Source organism: Trifolium pratense, linkage group LG1 (genome assembly GCF_020283565.1).
Source record: "Trifolium pratense cultivar HEN17-A07 linkage group LG1, ARS_RC_1.1, whole genome shotgun sequence".
NCBI lineage: Eukaryota > Viridiplantae > Streptophyta > Magnoliopsida > Fabales > Fabaceae > Trifolium > Trifolium pratense.
In genome coordinates this window covers 48614111-48627158 of record NC_060059.1, presented here as the reverse complement: position 1 = coordinate 48627158, position 13048 = coordinate 48614111, and the positions used below count along the sequence as shown (strand labels likewise).

At 37.2% G+C, this 13048-nt stretch overlaps 1 protein-coding gene across 1 annotated transcript; it reads left to right on the top strand.

Annotated features, from left to right (window-relative positions):
- Positions 1–1164: 1164 nt before the first annotated feature.
- On the top strand, positions 1165–4667 carry LOC123904025 (IQ domain-containing protein IQM3-like). Its single transcript, XM_045953725.1, has 10 exons — positions 1165–1333; positions 1365–1667; positions 1766–1874; positions 2211–2276; positions 2388–2476; positions 2942–3029; positions 3197–3343; positions 3436–3528; positions 3677–3778; positions 4082–4667. The coding sequence occupies exons 2-10, from the start codon at positions 1384–1386 to the stop codon at positions 4604–4606; spliced, it is 1503 nt and encodes a 500-aa protein (XP_045809681.1). The 5' UTR covers positions 1165–1333; positions 1365–1383; the 3' UTR covers positions 4607–4667.
- The last annotated feature ends 8381 nt before the right edge of the window (positions 4668–13048 follow it).

Sequence of the window (13048 nt, the reverse complement as noted above, 5' to 3'; positions counted from 1 at the left end):
TATATTAAAAAAACTTAAATAATATAAGACCAAAAACTTATATAATAAATATAAAATTCCCGTAAATTTAAATCAATCGATAAAAATATCACATTATATTCATAGAGTTCGATTTCAAGTACTCAAATTAGAGACATTGTTTTAGCCTCCATTATTTTCTCTGTAAATGTTATATGTCCAACATGTCTAAGAGTATTATGTCCAACTTTATTACTGACTTTCAAGCTTTAAAATAGTATAATATTGTGAGTCATCCTAGTCCTGCTCCGAAGATACATGAGGTTATTTGATCTTTTCCTCCGACTGATTGGATAAAAGCAAACACTGATGGTGAAGCGAGAGGTTCTCCGGGGCATGCCTCAGTTGGTGGTATTTTTCGTGACTCAAGTGGAGGAATGAAAGGTTGCTTTAGCTTGTATCTGGGTATTCAATCGTCTCTCTTTGCTGAAGTAATTGCAGATATGCATGCTATTGAAATTGCTCATCAAAATCATTGGCATAATTTTTGGCTGGAATGCCACTCTAAACTAGTGGTGGATGCCTTCAATAATTACCATATAATTCCTTGGAAACTTTAAAATCGTTGGTATAATTGTATCTATTTATGCTCCCTTATGAACTTTAGAATTTCTCATATTTTTAGGGAAGAAAATTGTTGTGCTGATAAGCTTGCAAATTTTAGTTTAACGTCTCGGGAAGATCACTTGTGGGATAATGTTCCTAGTTTTATTGGTGATGACTTTTTTCGCAATAGGAAAGTTTTGCCTTCTTATCGATTCAGTTGATTGTTTTTCTTGGGTTTTGGGATAGTCCCCCCAATGTTCAGTTGCTCTGTTTTCAATAAAATTTTGTGTGTGATGCTGCAAATAATGGGTGGTATTTGAGGTGCCAACATAATTGGGATGTCAAATTTTTACCACTAATGTCTTTGCACTACGCTGGCCTTTATATAACAAAAAAAAAATTCTACATCGTTAATTTATTCACAATTCTAGTCTTTAGAGTAAATGTAAAAAAAAAATTGGTTCACAAAATAAATTTTCTTTATAATAAGACAAGATTGAGTAATAAATAGACAAAAATAGAAAATAAGAAAAAGAAATCAAAATAGCAGTAAAGAAATAGGACAGTTGTGTATTTTCTCTATATAACTATCTCTACCTTACCTGACTTACAACCTTCTCTGTCCCTCCTCCCATCCTCACATTCCAACTTTGCATTTTGTTTTCAATTAACAACACAACACAACTAACTCTTCAACACAACCATTTAAGTACTCTCACAATTTCTCTCGACTCATTTCAATACACTCTTCAAAAACCCTTCCTTCTACTACTACTACTACTCTCTTTTTTTTGTTTTGTTTTGTTTTTGTAATTTCTAATGGAAATTCAAACTCATTCAACCTTTGATCTTAACCCAAATCCAAACCCTTCTTCATTCTCATACGACATTCATCCTTCCGATTTCCGGACCTCCAACTACCCTGACCCGACATTACATGATGATGATCCGCCAATATCCACAACTTTTCAGTTTTCTGAACCACACGCGCTTCAAAGCGCGTGGTCTGTTTTCAACGCTGCTCTTCTTGTTCAAAAGGTTTACCGTGGTTACCGTACTCGCCGGAGGTTGGCTGATTCCGCCGTCGTCGCCGAAGAACTATGGTATGTCTAGTCTTGCTCTTGCATGCAACCTCTCTCTCTCTCTCAACTTGAATATTTTATGAATGATTTGATTTTGAGAAAATTGAGTTGAAAATTAGGTGGCAAGCAATAGATTTTGTGCGGTTGAATCACAGCACAATTTCCTTCTTTAATTTGCCTGAAACTGCTCAATCTCGCTGGACTCGGGTCAAACTCAACGCTTCCAAGGTTTTTCTCTCTCTAATTCTACTTTTTTTTTTTCCTTCTATTCTTTAATAATTTTTTATTTATTTATTTTTTGCTGCATGTACCTGCTTTTGTTTTTTTTTTTTTTTTTGCTTGATTTTGATTTTGATTATGATATAATTATGATTAAATTATATATTGTGTGACGCATGTGGTAGATGTTTGAGTTCTTATTCATCCGACCAAATGTTTATCATCTGACCGGATGTTTGATCTCTGATCGATGCATATGAAAAAAAACAATTTTGTACATGGATAAATATATTATTATTTTTGAGTTGGAATCTAAAGTCAACCAACCATTTTTTTTTGTGGCAGGTCGGTAAGGGATTATCCTTAGACGCCAAAGCACAGAAATTGGCTTTTCAGCATTGGATTGAAGCTGTGAGTATGATTGTTATAGTTTTTAATTTTAGAGTTATTTTTATGTATGACCAATTATTGATTTTTTTTTATAGTTTTTTTAAGTTTAATTGGTCTTGACATGAAATGTAGATTGATCCACGCCACCGTTATGGACACAACTTGCATTATTACTATGAAGAATGGTGCAAAACTGATTCTGGTCAACCATTCTTTTATTGGTGAGATCAATTTTTTCCCTAATGATTTAATTGGTTGTGATTAATTTGAGTAATAAGACAAATTTTTTTATTGACAATTTGATGTTGATTTTGGATTTTTATTGGTAAGATCAATTTTTTCCTAAAGGTTGAATTGAGTACTGTTCACAATTTTTTTATTGCTTATTTTCTGTTCATATTTTATATACTTTTAATGGATATGCTTGTGCATACAATTTGGAATTTCATGCTGAAATGGATACGCTTGTGCATTTTAACTGTTTTTGGTATTGGTTCTTATACCACTGACTTATAAAGGTTCACCTGAATTTTTCGAATTTCTTTTGAAAAAAAGGATATCATATTCAAATGATGATGGAATCGAGATATAAATTGTTTCTTTTCTCTTGATTATAAAAAGGAATATTATATTCAAAGGATACAATGTTGAATTTTGTAACTGAAGTTTTGTCTATCAATCTACAGGTTGGATTTGGGAAACGGGAAAACTCTTGATCTTGATCGATGTTCTCGGTCAAAGCTTCGAAAACAATGCATAAAGTATCTTGGACCTGTATGTGCATGCATTTGCTGATTTGGTTTAGTACATTTTTTTTTTGTTAAATTGAAGTTGACATTGACTATAATGTTGACTTAGCTTATAATGCATTATTTAAAAAGTTATTGTTTGTTCTTGCTTTTCTAATTAGTTGGTATTTTCTTAATAATTTCGTAAATCAGCAAGAGAGAGATAACTATGAATATATTGTCTCCGAGGGAAAACTTATCAACAACCAATCTGGAGATTTTCTTCATACAAAGCATGACTCTGAAAATGCCAAGTGGATATTTGTAATGAGCACCTCTAAGAAACTTTATGCTGGCAAGGTAATAACAATTCAAGTTATGACATTGTTTCTAGTCTTCAATTTTCTCATTCAATCTAGTCCTATTATTGATACATTGTAATAATCTCGCAGAAAAAGAAGGGATTATTCCATCATTCATCTTTCTTGGCTGGTGGAGCTACCTTAGCTGCTGGACGGCTCGAAGCTGAAGATGGGATTCTGAAGGTATAAATAATTTAATACAGTTGCGTCGTTGATGTTTTGTTTTGTATTTTTAGGGGTTTATATGTTGTATTACATTGATAGACATATTTTTGGATTCCAATTTATGTGCAATGAAGAAAGTGTTTGATTGGTGCCTTTGACTTTTCAGTCCATCTCTGCATATAGTGGACACTATCGTCCAACAGACGAGACACTCGAGACCTTCTTAACATATCTCAAGGAAAATGGTGTTCATCTTGATGAAGTAGAGGTAATTGATTACCTTAAGAACATGTTTATGACTTGACTATAGTGTTATCATAGTTTTTGTCAAAAGGTTGTTAGAAACATTTTAGGCCAATAAATGTTTCTTCAAGAAAATAATATTAATCAATGATTTCACATTGGCCAAACTTTTGATAACTAATTTGGAAACATGGTACTATAGTCCAGCGTGCTAGGTCCTATCTTAGATGCTCTGTCGGTTTTTGCTTTATATATCTGCGGTTTTATCTGAGAAACCTCGTACATGTTTTACTGAATATCGAATAACATTTTTTATTTATTTATTTAGATACGCAAGCCAAATGATGACATTGATAATTATGAGGAGGGTAAACTTGGCGAGAGATCCTTAACATCTGAAATTTCTATCACCTCTAGCATACCTGAGGAAACTGAGAATACTCCATCTGAAGATAAGGAAGACAATAAGGAAGATGCTCCACTATCCGAATTGGCTGTTGGTAGTTACAAAAGAACACTATCAGGTGGTCTTCAGAGTCCAAGAGCGACTGATGTGCCCAAGAATTCTATATTGCAAAGGATCAATTCAAAGAAGGATTCAAAATCCTACCAATTAGGACATAGACTTTCACGTAAATGGTCAACTGGAGCAGGACCGAGAATTGGGTGTGTTAACGATTACCCTGTGGAGCTTAGACTACAAGCCTTGGAAATGCTTCACCTTTCTCCAAAACTTCCACCCTCTCCTTTGTCATACATGTTAATGGGCGGTCTTGTTTCGCCTTCAGCTCCTCCAACTCCTCCAACGCCCAATACGGTGCGAATTTTCAATGATGAGAGTTTGGTTAATTGAACTGAACTACTACTGATCTTAGGATTATGCTTCCATCTCAGTTTAGTGATGCTTAAATATATCTCAGTTATGCTCTAAATTTTCCTTCTCAAATGCTGAGGACTTGGTATTGTGTAATAAAAATAAAATCAAAACTAATTTCTTTTTACCATCCCACTTGATGTTTGTTTCCACTAAAGTGGAAGATAATTGAATATGTTTAAGGTGGGATCCGGCTCCTCTAAGGTGATATGTTTGTTTGTTCTCAAATTGAATTGATTTTACTTTCAGAATTATTTTAATTTAAAGTAAAAACTTGAAACTTTATTTTAAAAATTGATTTTTAGTCCTAAAATTATCATTTAGTTCACCATCTAAATATGAATAACTTTATATTTAATAAACTTTAATCCAAAATAATACTATAAAATTGATTAATCTCAAACTTAATTTTCAACCTGACCTGAGCACCAAACACACTCATAACCACTGATTAACAAACACACTTATAATCACTTCCTCTTATGTTTTTCAAATTTCAGACGGCACGGGTATCAAGCATAATTAGTATTTAATTATTATCATTATTATTTTAGGATTTGTATAAAGTCTATAGAGTCAATCACCTTAATTGTTGGAGATATTTGTTCCTTAATTTACTCCAATTAGGTTACTATACTTGTGTATATATACACCTCTTGTAAACTCTCAAAAGTAATGCAATATACAACTTTATTCATTCCCTTATATGGTATCAGTTGGTAACGTTCCAGCCCTACCCTGTTAAACCAGAAAACGCCGTTTTTTCTCCGTTTGCCGTAACACTTTGCCTCCCATGGCTTCCGATGGCTCTCGCTCCATAGCTAACCCCTATGAACCCTCCAAACCCTTTGCGTGTATCACCCTCAGCGGTGTCACCAAGCTTCTCCCTACCAATTACCTCAATTGGAAACTCCAGGTAGAAGCCTTCCTTGATGGTTTTGATCTACTCAAATACACTGATGGATCGTTCCCTGCGCCGACAGCAACGATCACCACCACCGCAACGCCTCCGGTAACATCATCAAACCCTGCTTTTCAAACATGGCGTCGCCAGGATCGCCTCATCTATGGTGCCATCCTCACCACTCTTTCCGACGAGGTGGCCTCCTTGGTGTCCCAGACGAAGACCTCGCACGACCTCTGGGAGCTTCTCAAGAACACCTATGCCAAAGCCTCCCGCAGTCACCTTAAACAACTCAAGGAACGTCTTCGGATGGCCTCGAAAGGTACTCAATCCATCACGACCTACATGCACTCTCTGAAGCAAACTGCTGATCTCCTCGCCTCTCTCGGATCTGCTGTCTCCGTCGAGGACATGACCGACCATGTCTTGCGCGGCCTTGATGACGGTTACCGAGCAGTCATTGATGGGGTCAACGCAAGGGACACTCCAATCACCTTTGATGATCTCCTCGAAAAGCTCCTCATCCAGGAACTCTCTCTTGCTGCTGCTCAACGCCAATCACCTGCTCCTGTTACTGCGCTGCACGCTCAGGCAAGGTCGACCAACAACAAGCCTCGACCAAGTCAGGCACCTGCACCGACCAACCAACGCCCAGGTGATCGCAAACCATTCCTTGGTCGATGTCAATGGTGCAACACCAAGGGACACGTCCTCGCTGACTGCCAACTCTTTCGGACCCAACACCCCAGCGTCCCCGCACCTCCTCGTTCTTCTCCGAGCACCACTGGCCAGGCCCAGGCCCACACCGCTACTGCTGGCACATCCTCGCCTGGTTTTCTGCTCGACAGTGGAGCAACACATCATGTGACCAACGACCTTACAAATCTGGCACTTCACCATCCATACACTGGCCCCGACTCCCTCTTCATGGGGAATGGTTCAGGTTTAAACATCTCTCACTCTGGAACACTTTTAATTAATGATTTATCCTTGTCTAATGCTCTTTATGTTCCCTCCATGAAACAACAAATCATTTATGTTTCTCAACTCACCAAACAAACTAACTCTGCCGTTGTTTTCTTACCAAACTCTTTTTATGTCATGGACTTGCAGACACGCCAAACAACCCATAAAGGCTCATGTGTGAATGGACTTTATCTGTTGCCCACGACCTCACCTTCCGCCCACACCGTCCAAGTGGAATCCTCTGCTTCATGGCATCACAAGCTTGGACACCCTTCAACTTCCATCTTTAAATTTATTCAACATCATTTTTCTTTAGGTTCAAATAAATTTCCGCAATCAGATTGTAATTCATGCCAAATTAATAAAAGTCATAAACTTCCTTTTCATGAATCTACTCTTACATCTACTTATCCATTAGAAATAATTTTTTCTGATGTATGGACTTCCCCTGTTTTATCTATTGATGGTCTTCGTTACTATTGTTTGTTTGTTGATCATTATACTCGCTATATATGGCTATATCCCATGAAACTAAAATCTGATGTGCAATCTATTTTTCCCAAATTTAAAACACTAGTTGAAAACTTCTACCAACACAAAATAAAAGTCCTATACACTGACAATGGTGGCGAATACATTGGTCTTCGTTCCTTTCTAAGTACTCATGGCATAAGTCACCACACCACTCCCCCTCATACACCCGAACACAATGGCATCTCTGAACGGCGGAATCGGCACATTGCCGAAACCGGTCTCTCCCTCCTTCACCACGCTGGCCTTCCCCTCACCTACTGGCCTCACGCCATGACCACTGCAGCCTACCTCATTAACCGTCTCCCTACCCCAATCCTCGGGCACCAATCACCTTACTCTAAACTCATCCGCATTAGTCCGGATTATCATAAATTAAAATGTTTTGGATGTTTGTGTTTTCCCTGGATTAAACCTTATGCTAACCATAAACTTGCTCCAAAGTCTACTATGTGTGTTTTTGTAGGTTACTCAGCTGATCAACATGCATATCTATGCCTCGATCCTTCAACTGGACGGATTTACACCTCTCGCCATGTCAAGTTCGTCGAAACTGAATTCCCCTTCCGTTCACTGGTGGCCCAACCGATCACGTCCACGACCTCACAGACTGGCCCACTCCAACTGCCCGTCTTGCCGACCATCGCTCCACCTACTGCGAGCACCAATCCCACATCCCCGGATACCTCACTTGTTGAGCCTCCCTCCCCGTCTGGCATTTCCTCCCCGACCACATCCCAATCCTCGTCCTCAAATACAACGAGCAATGAAACGACCAGTAATGACCCCCCTTCCTCCTTACAGCCAACATTGCTCCCACAACCACAAACGACCTCTCCCCCCACAACGACCACTGAACCCCATGGCGGTGGGATCATCACCCGGTCCAAAAACAACATCGTCAAACCCATCCACAAACTCAACCTCCATGTCTGTCCCTCATCCCCGATGGAACCTAGTACTATTACCCAAGCCCTTCGTGATCCGGACTGGCGTTCCGCCATGATTGCTGAATTTGATGCCCTACATCGCAACAACACCTGGGAACTCGTTGGTCGTTCCTCTGCTCAAAATTTGGTTGGTTGTAAGTGGGTCTTTCGCATCAAGAGAAATCCAGATGGGTCCATTGACAGGTACAAGGCTCGATTGGTCGCTAAGGGTTTCCATCAACGCCCTGGTTGTGACTACACAGAAACATTTAGCCCCGTCGTCAAACCAGTGACAATTCGGATCATCCTCGCCTTGGCAGTTCGACAAGGATGGTCCGTCCGCCAGCTTGATGTTAACAATGCCTTTCTTCAAGGGACGCTCAACGAGGAGGTCTACATGGCTCAACCACCTGGCTTTGTTAACAAAAGCTTCCCTGATCATGTCTGTCGCCTAAAGAAGGCGCTCTACGGGTTAAAGCAAGCTCCTCGCGCTTGGTATATGGAACTTCGTGTATTCCTGCTCTCCATTGGCTTCGTCAATTCCACCGCCGATGCCTCTTTGTTCATTCAGCGGACACCACGCGCGACACTATACTTGCTCGTCTATGTCGACGACATCATTGTTACGGGGAGCTCCTCGACAGAATTGTCTCGTCTCATTGCTACACTTGCTGCCCGTTTCTCATTGAAAGATCTTGGCTATCTCAATTATTTCCTGGGTGTTGAAGTCATTCCTTCCGCTGCGGGCATGTTTCTTTCACAACGGAAATACATCACTGATCTCCTTCAAAAGTCGGGCATGACAGCAGCTAAACCAGCGTCCACTCCAATAACTGCTACTCCTCCGCTGCTCAAAAACTCTGGTGATCCTTTGCCCTCCCCGACTGAATACCGAGCACTAGTTGGAAGTCTCCAATACTTGAGTCTTACTCGACCAGACATTGCCTTCGCGACCAACAAACTTGCTCAGTTCATGCAGAACCCGAGCACCATGCACTGGTTGGCTCTCAAGCGCCTACTTCGCTATCTGGCCGGCTCTTGCGACAAAGGCATTTTCATCTCCGCGACTGCTCCCCTGAACTTTCATGCGTACTCAGATGCGGACTGGGCGGGTGACAAAGATGATTACATCTCTACCACTGGTTACCTGCTCTATCTTGGCGACACCCCCATCTCTTGGAGTTCCCGCAAGCAACGCTCGGTTGCTCGATCATCCACTGAAGCTGAATATAAAGCCTTGGCCGACACGGCCAGTGAACTCCTTTGGGTACTCTCTTTGTTCACTGAACTTGGTCACACTCCTACAGCTGGTCCTGTCATCTACTGCGACAATCTTGGTGCTACACATCTGAGTGCTAATCCTGTCTTCCACTCCAGAATGAAGCACATAGCCTTAGCTTATCACTTTGTCCGTGAAAACGTTCAACGTGGCCGTTTTCGTGTTTCCTTCGTCTCTACCAACGACCAGCTTGCTGACATTCTCACCAAGCCTCTGCTTCGCCCCCGGTTCGAGTTTCTACTATCCAAGTTGCATCTTTCTTCCAGGTCGCCCAACTTGCGGGGGGATATCAAGCATAATTAGTATTTAATTATTATCATTATTATTTTAGGATTTGTATAAAGTCTATAGAGTCAATCACCTTAATTGTTGGAGATATTTGTTCCTTAATTTACTCCAATTAGGTTACTATACTTGTGTATATATACACCTCTTGTAAACTCTCAAAAGTAATGCAATATACAACTTTATTCATTCCCTTATAACGGGCACAAGTAAAATATAGCAAACTCATAATTATATAGGAGTATGCTTAAATCATCAATTGATGTTTTAACTTTTAAGTTGTGAGGTTCATCTCATCATCATAAAAAATGAGTATTAAAAGCTACACTAAAAACATCTGTAATGTCAGCTTACACGACATGTGTGATTTAATTAAGAATTTGTTTTAATATCACATGACCAGTAATTGAATCACTTGAAGTTGACGTCAAATTTGAATATTAAAACTGAGTGTAGACTTTCCAGCAAGTAGACAGAGGACATAAAAGGACACTATTTATTTGTAAGATAGTGTTAATGGTCTCTGTCTGTATTTAAGTTTTGGTTGAAAACGTTTTTCGAAATTTAATTTAATTTTTTTAAAGTAGTTTAGTGATTAGATTTAAAAGTCAAGTGAGAAATTCGAGATTTTTTTTGGTTTATAAAGATGTCAATGAAAATGAAAATGCATATTATTAGGTAATTTTTAATATGGATAATTTCATCAAGTGGTCTATGGTGGATCAGTTATGAATAACATTATAACGAATACGAATTTTACAAAATGATTTTTAATTTTTCTAAATTTTTCTATGGATGATCTATATACGATATAAACTTTCAATCCAACAGTGAATTTCGTAAAATTCACATTCGATAGATCATTTGTCCACGGCGGACCACTTTCACAAGTGGTCCACCGTAACATTAGCCATTCATACTACTCAACACCGGCTGATTTTGAGTAATTTTATCAGGGGCGCGAAAACTCCGTAGAATATATTGATGACAGGTGCCATGGCCTAATAACATATGTATAGAATAGTTGACGGGTGCCTTGGCCCCTATCTGCTCCAACCAAGATCCGTTTCTATTATTCAAATTTTTAACCATTAGATTAAATATAATGACTTTCGAAATTTAATTTTGACCCTTATATAGTTTTATCGATAGCTACTGAGTTACAAATAAACTATTTAAAAAGGAGATTTATGGTGTATGATAAATAAAACAACATTGTATTATGCACAAGAAAATTAACTACATTTAATAAAATTTCTTAAACAATGCAGTTTTTTTTACTTATATTTGTGTCCGGAAAAGTACCTCTTATCTTTTTATAAAAAAACAATTTATTTTTTAAGTTTATTCAATAACTAATATATTTAATGAGAAATTTGTCATTTATAAATCGGAGCTGACAAAGTAGTTAATATGGTTTATGAGAAGTACTGTACTTGAATACAGTATAGTTTAGTGGGTTGTACAAATATTGGTGGTGAGGTCCTTTCACATACTATTAAATAGAGAGGGGATGCGGATAAATTTTCTGTGGTCTTGCATTTAAGTTATTTATAGACTACTTACATAACTTTTGTTGAATTTAATTGGATTACTTCTTGCCAACTAAGGTGGTCTAGTTAGTAAGGAATTTACTTATATAAGGCTGTTGCTTCAACATTCATTGCCAATATGGGAATTTTGATTGTAGATTATCGGTATGTAACCGTATACATTTTGAGTTTTGAGTCGTATACTCTTTTCGGTCCTTTTTATAAAGAATACTTTAAAAAAATCACACAGATTAAAGAAACACACCGTAAATAATTATTTTCATTTAATATTTTTTTAAATTTAAATTAAATTTCTCTAAAGTATTCATTATAAAAAGACAGAAAAAAGTATCTATTTGTCATTCCATCATTTTCTGATTCTGATTGTACTATAGCATGTCCTTCCAATTCATCCATTTTTTCCATTGAGAACACTTCTATTTGTGGTGAGCCACAATACGAGTCTGCTACATGTAATGTTCATAAGAAAAATATGCAAACCAACCTATCAAAATCATGCACAAAGCATCCATCTATAATAGTTATCTAAATGGTAGATACAAGTTGCCTAAAAAAAAATTGTTTGATACCGGCTATAAAGTATGAACACTTCTCGAGTTAAGTGTGTTTCGATATTGGACACACGTTAATGTATATTAAGTTTCATGTATGAGTTAGTTAAATTCTACATCATTTATAAACAGGAAAAATATTAAATATATAAGAGAGGCGACCATATATACCTAATAAAGTTTTAAGTGAATATGTGACGTCTCCTTTTATTATGGTTCTGGAGCATTAACCCGTTATTTCTCCCGAGCTCTCCAAACTCACCAACAAGTAGTATCAAAGTTGTGATCTAGCTTTGTAGGGGACTGTGAGTTATCCTGACATTGGATCAACTATAGAGTGTGAGAACTCACACTTGGGGGAGACTGTTGGGTTTTAAGTATGAGAGGTTAAGTTTCACATTGACCGTGAATGGAAATAATGTTGGATATATAAGAGAGGTGACCAATATTCATAATGTCTTAAGGTTTTGGTGGAGATGTGACATCTTCCTCTCTTATTGTCCTAAAGCATTGACCCATTGTGTCTTCCGAGCTTCCTGGAATCCCCAACAATATCCGACACGACATCGACTTACATTAAATTATATCATTTTTGCAAATTATTATCGATGTCAATATATATGTGTCGTGTCATATGTTTGTGTTTCTATCCGTATTTCATAGGATACAAGATATATATAGAGGCAATAAAATGTTCTTATTCAAGAAATAGTATCCCAGAAGCTCATTACTACTTTCGGCTTAACATATAAGATTAAAATTTTATTGTCCCATTTAATAAAATCTTTTTCAACGTTTAAGGTGGAATAATTAAAATTTTACAAAAATACTTCTAATCAAGTGAAAAGAAATAAAATATCATCATTTTTTGCTCTTAATAATTGACGGATAATTTATTTAAAAATATATATATTATTGATACATTTAAGGATTTAATTGATATGCATCTGTCAACCAATATCAACCATGTTTTCCGCCACATCACCCTACTTTTTTGACATGACATGGTAAAATGATGGTTATTTATTGAACGATCATGTAAAATTATTTTACATCGTCAATGTATATCAATTAAACTCTAAATTTAATACAAATTTTATTTTTAATAAAAATATCTTATATTTTAGGACGAAAAATAATCGGTCTCAACAATCAACAACTATTTCTACCATACATTTAAAGATAATGATGAGCTAGCCTATGCCCAATGCCCCAATCTCAAAAGATGGTGATAGGAAAGACCGACATGTTTGCAGATAAGTGGCCTTTAGTTAGGCATCTTTAATATGAAAGTTTTTTTTTAACTGGTGTATGATGCATAAGTCATGAAAAATATTGTAATAAATATAAATTTTATAAAATTTATTGTTGGATCGAAAGTTTTATATATATATATATATATATATATATATATATATATATA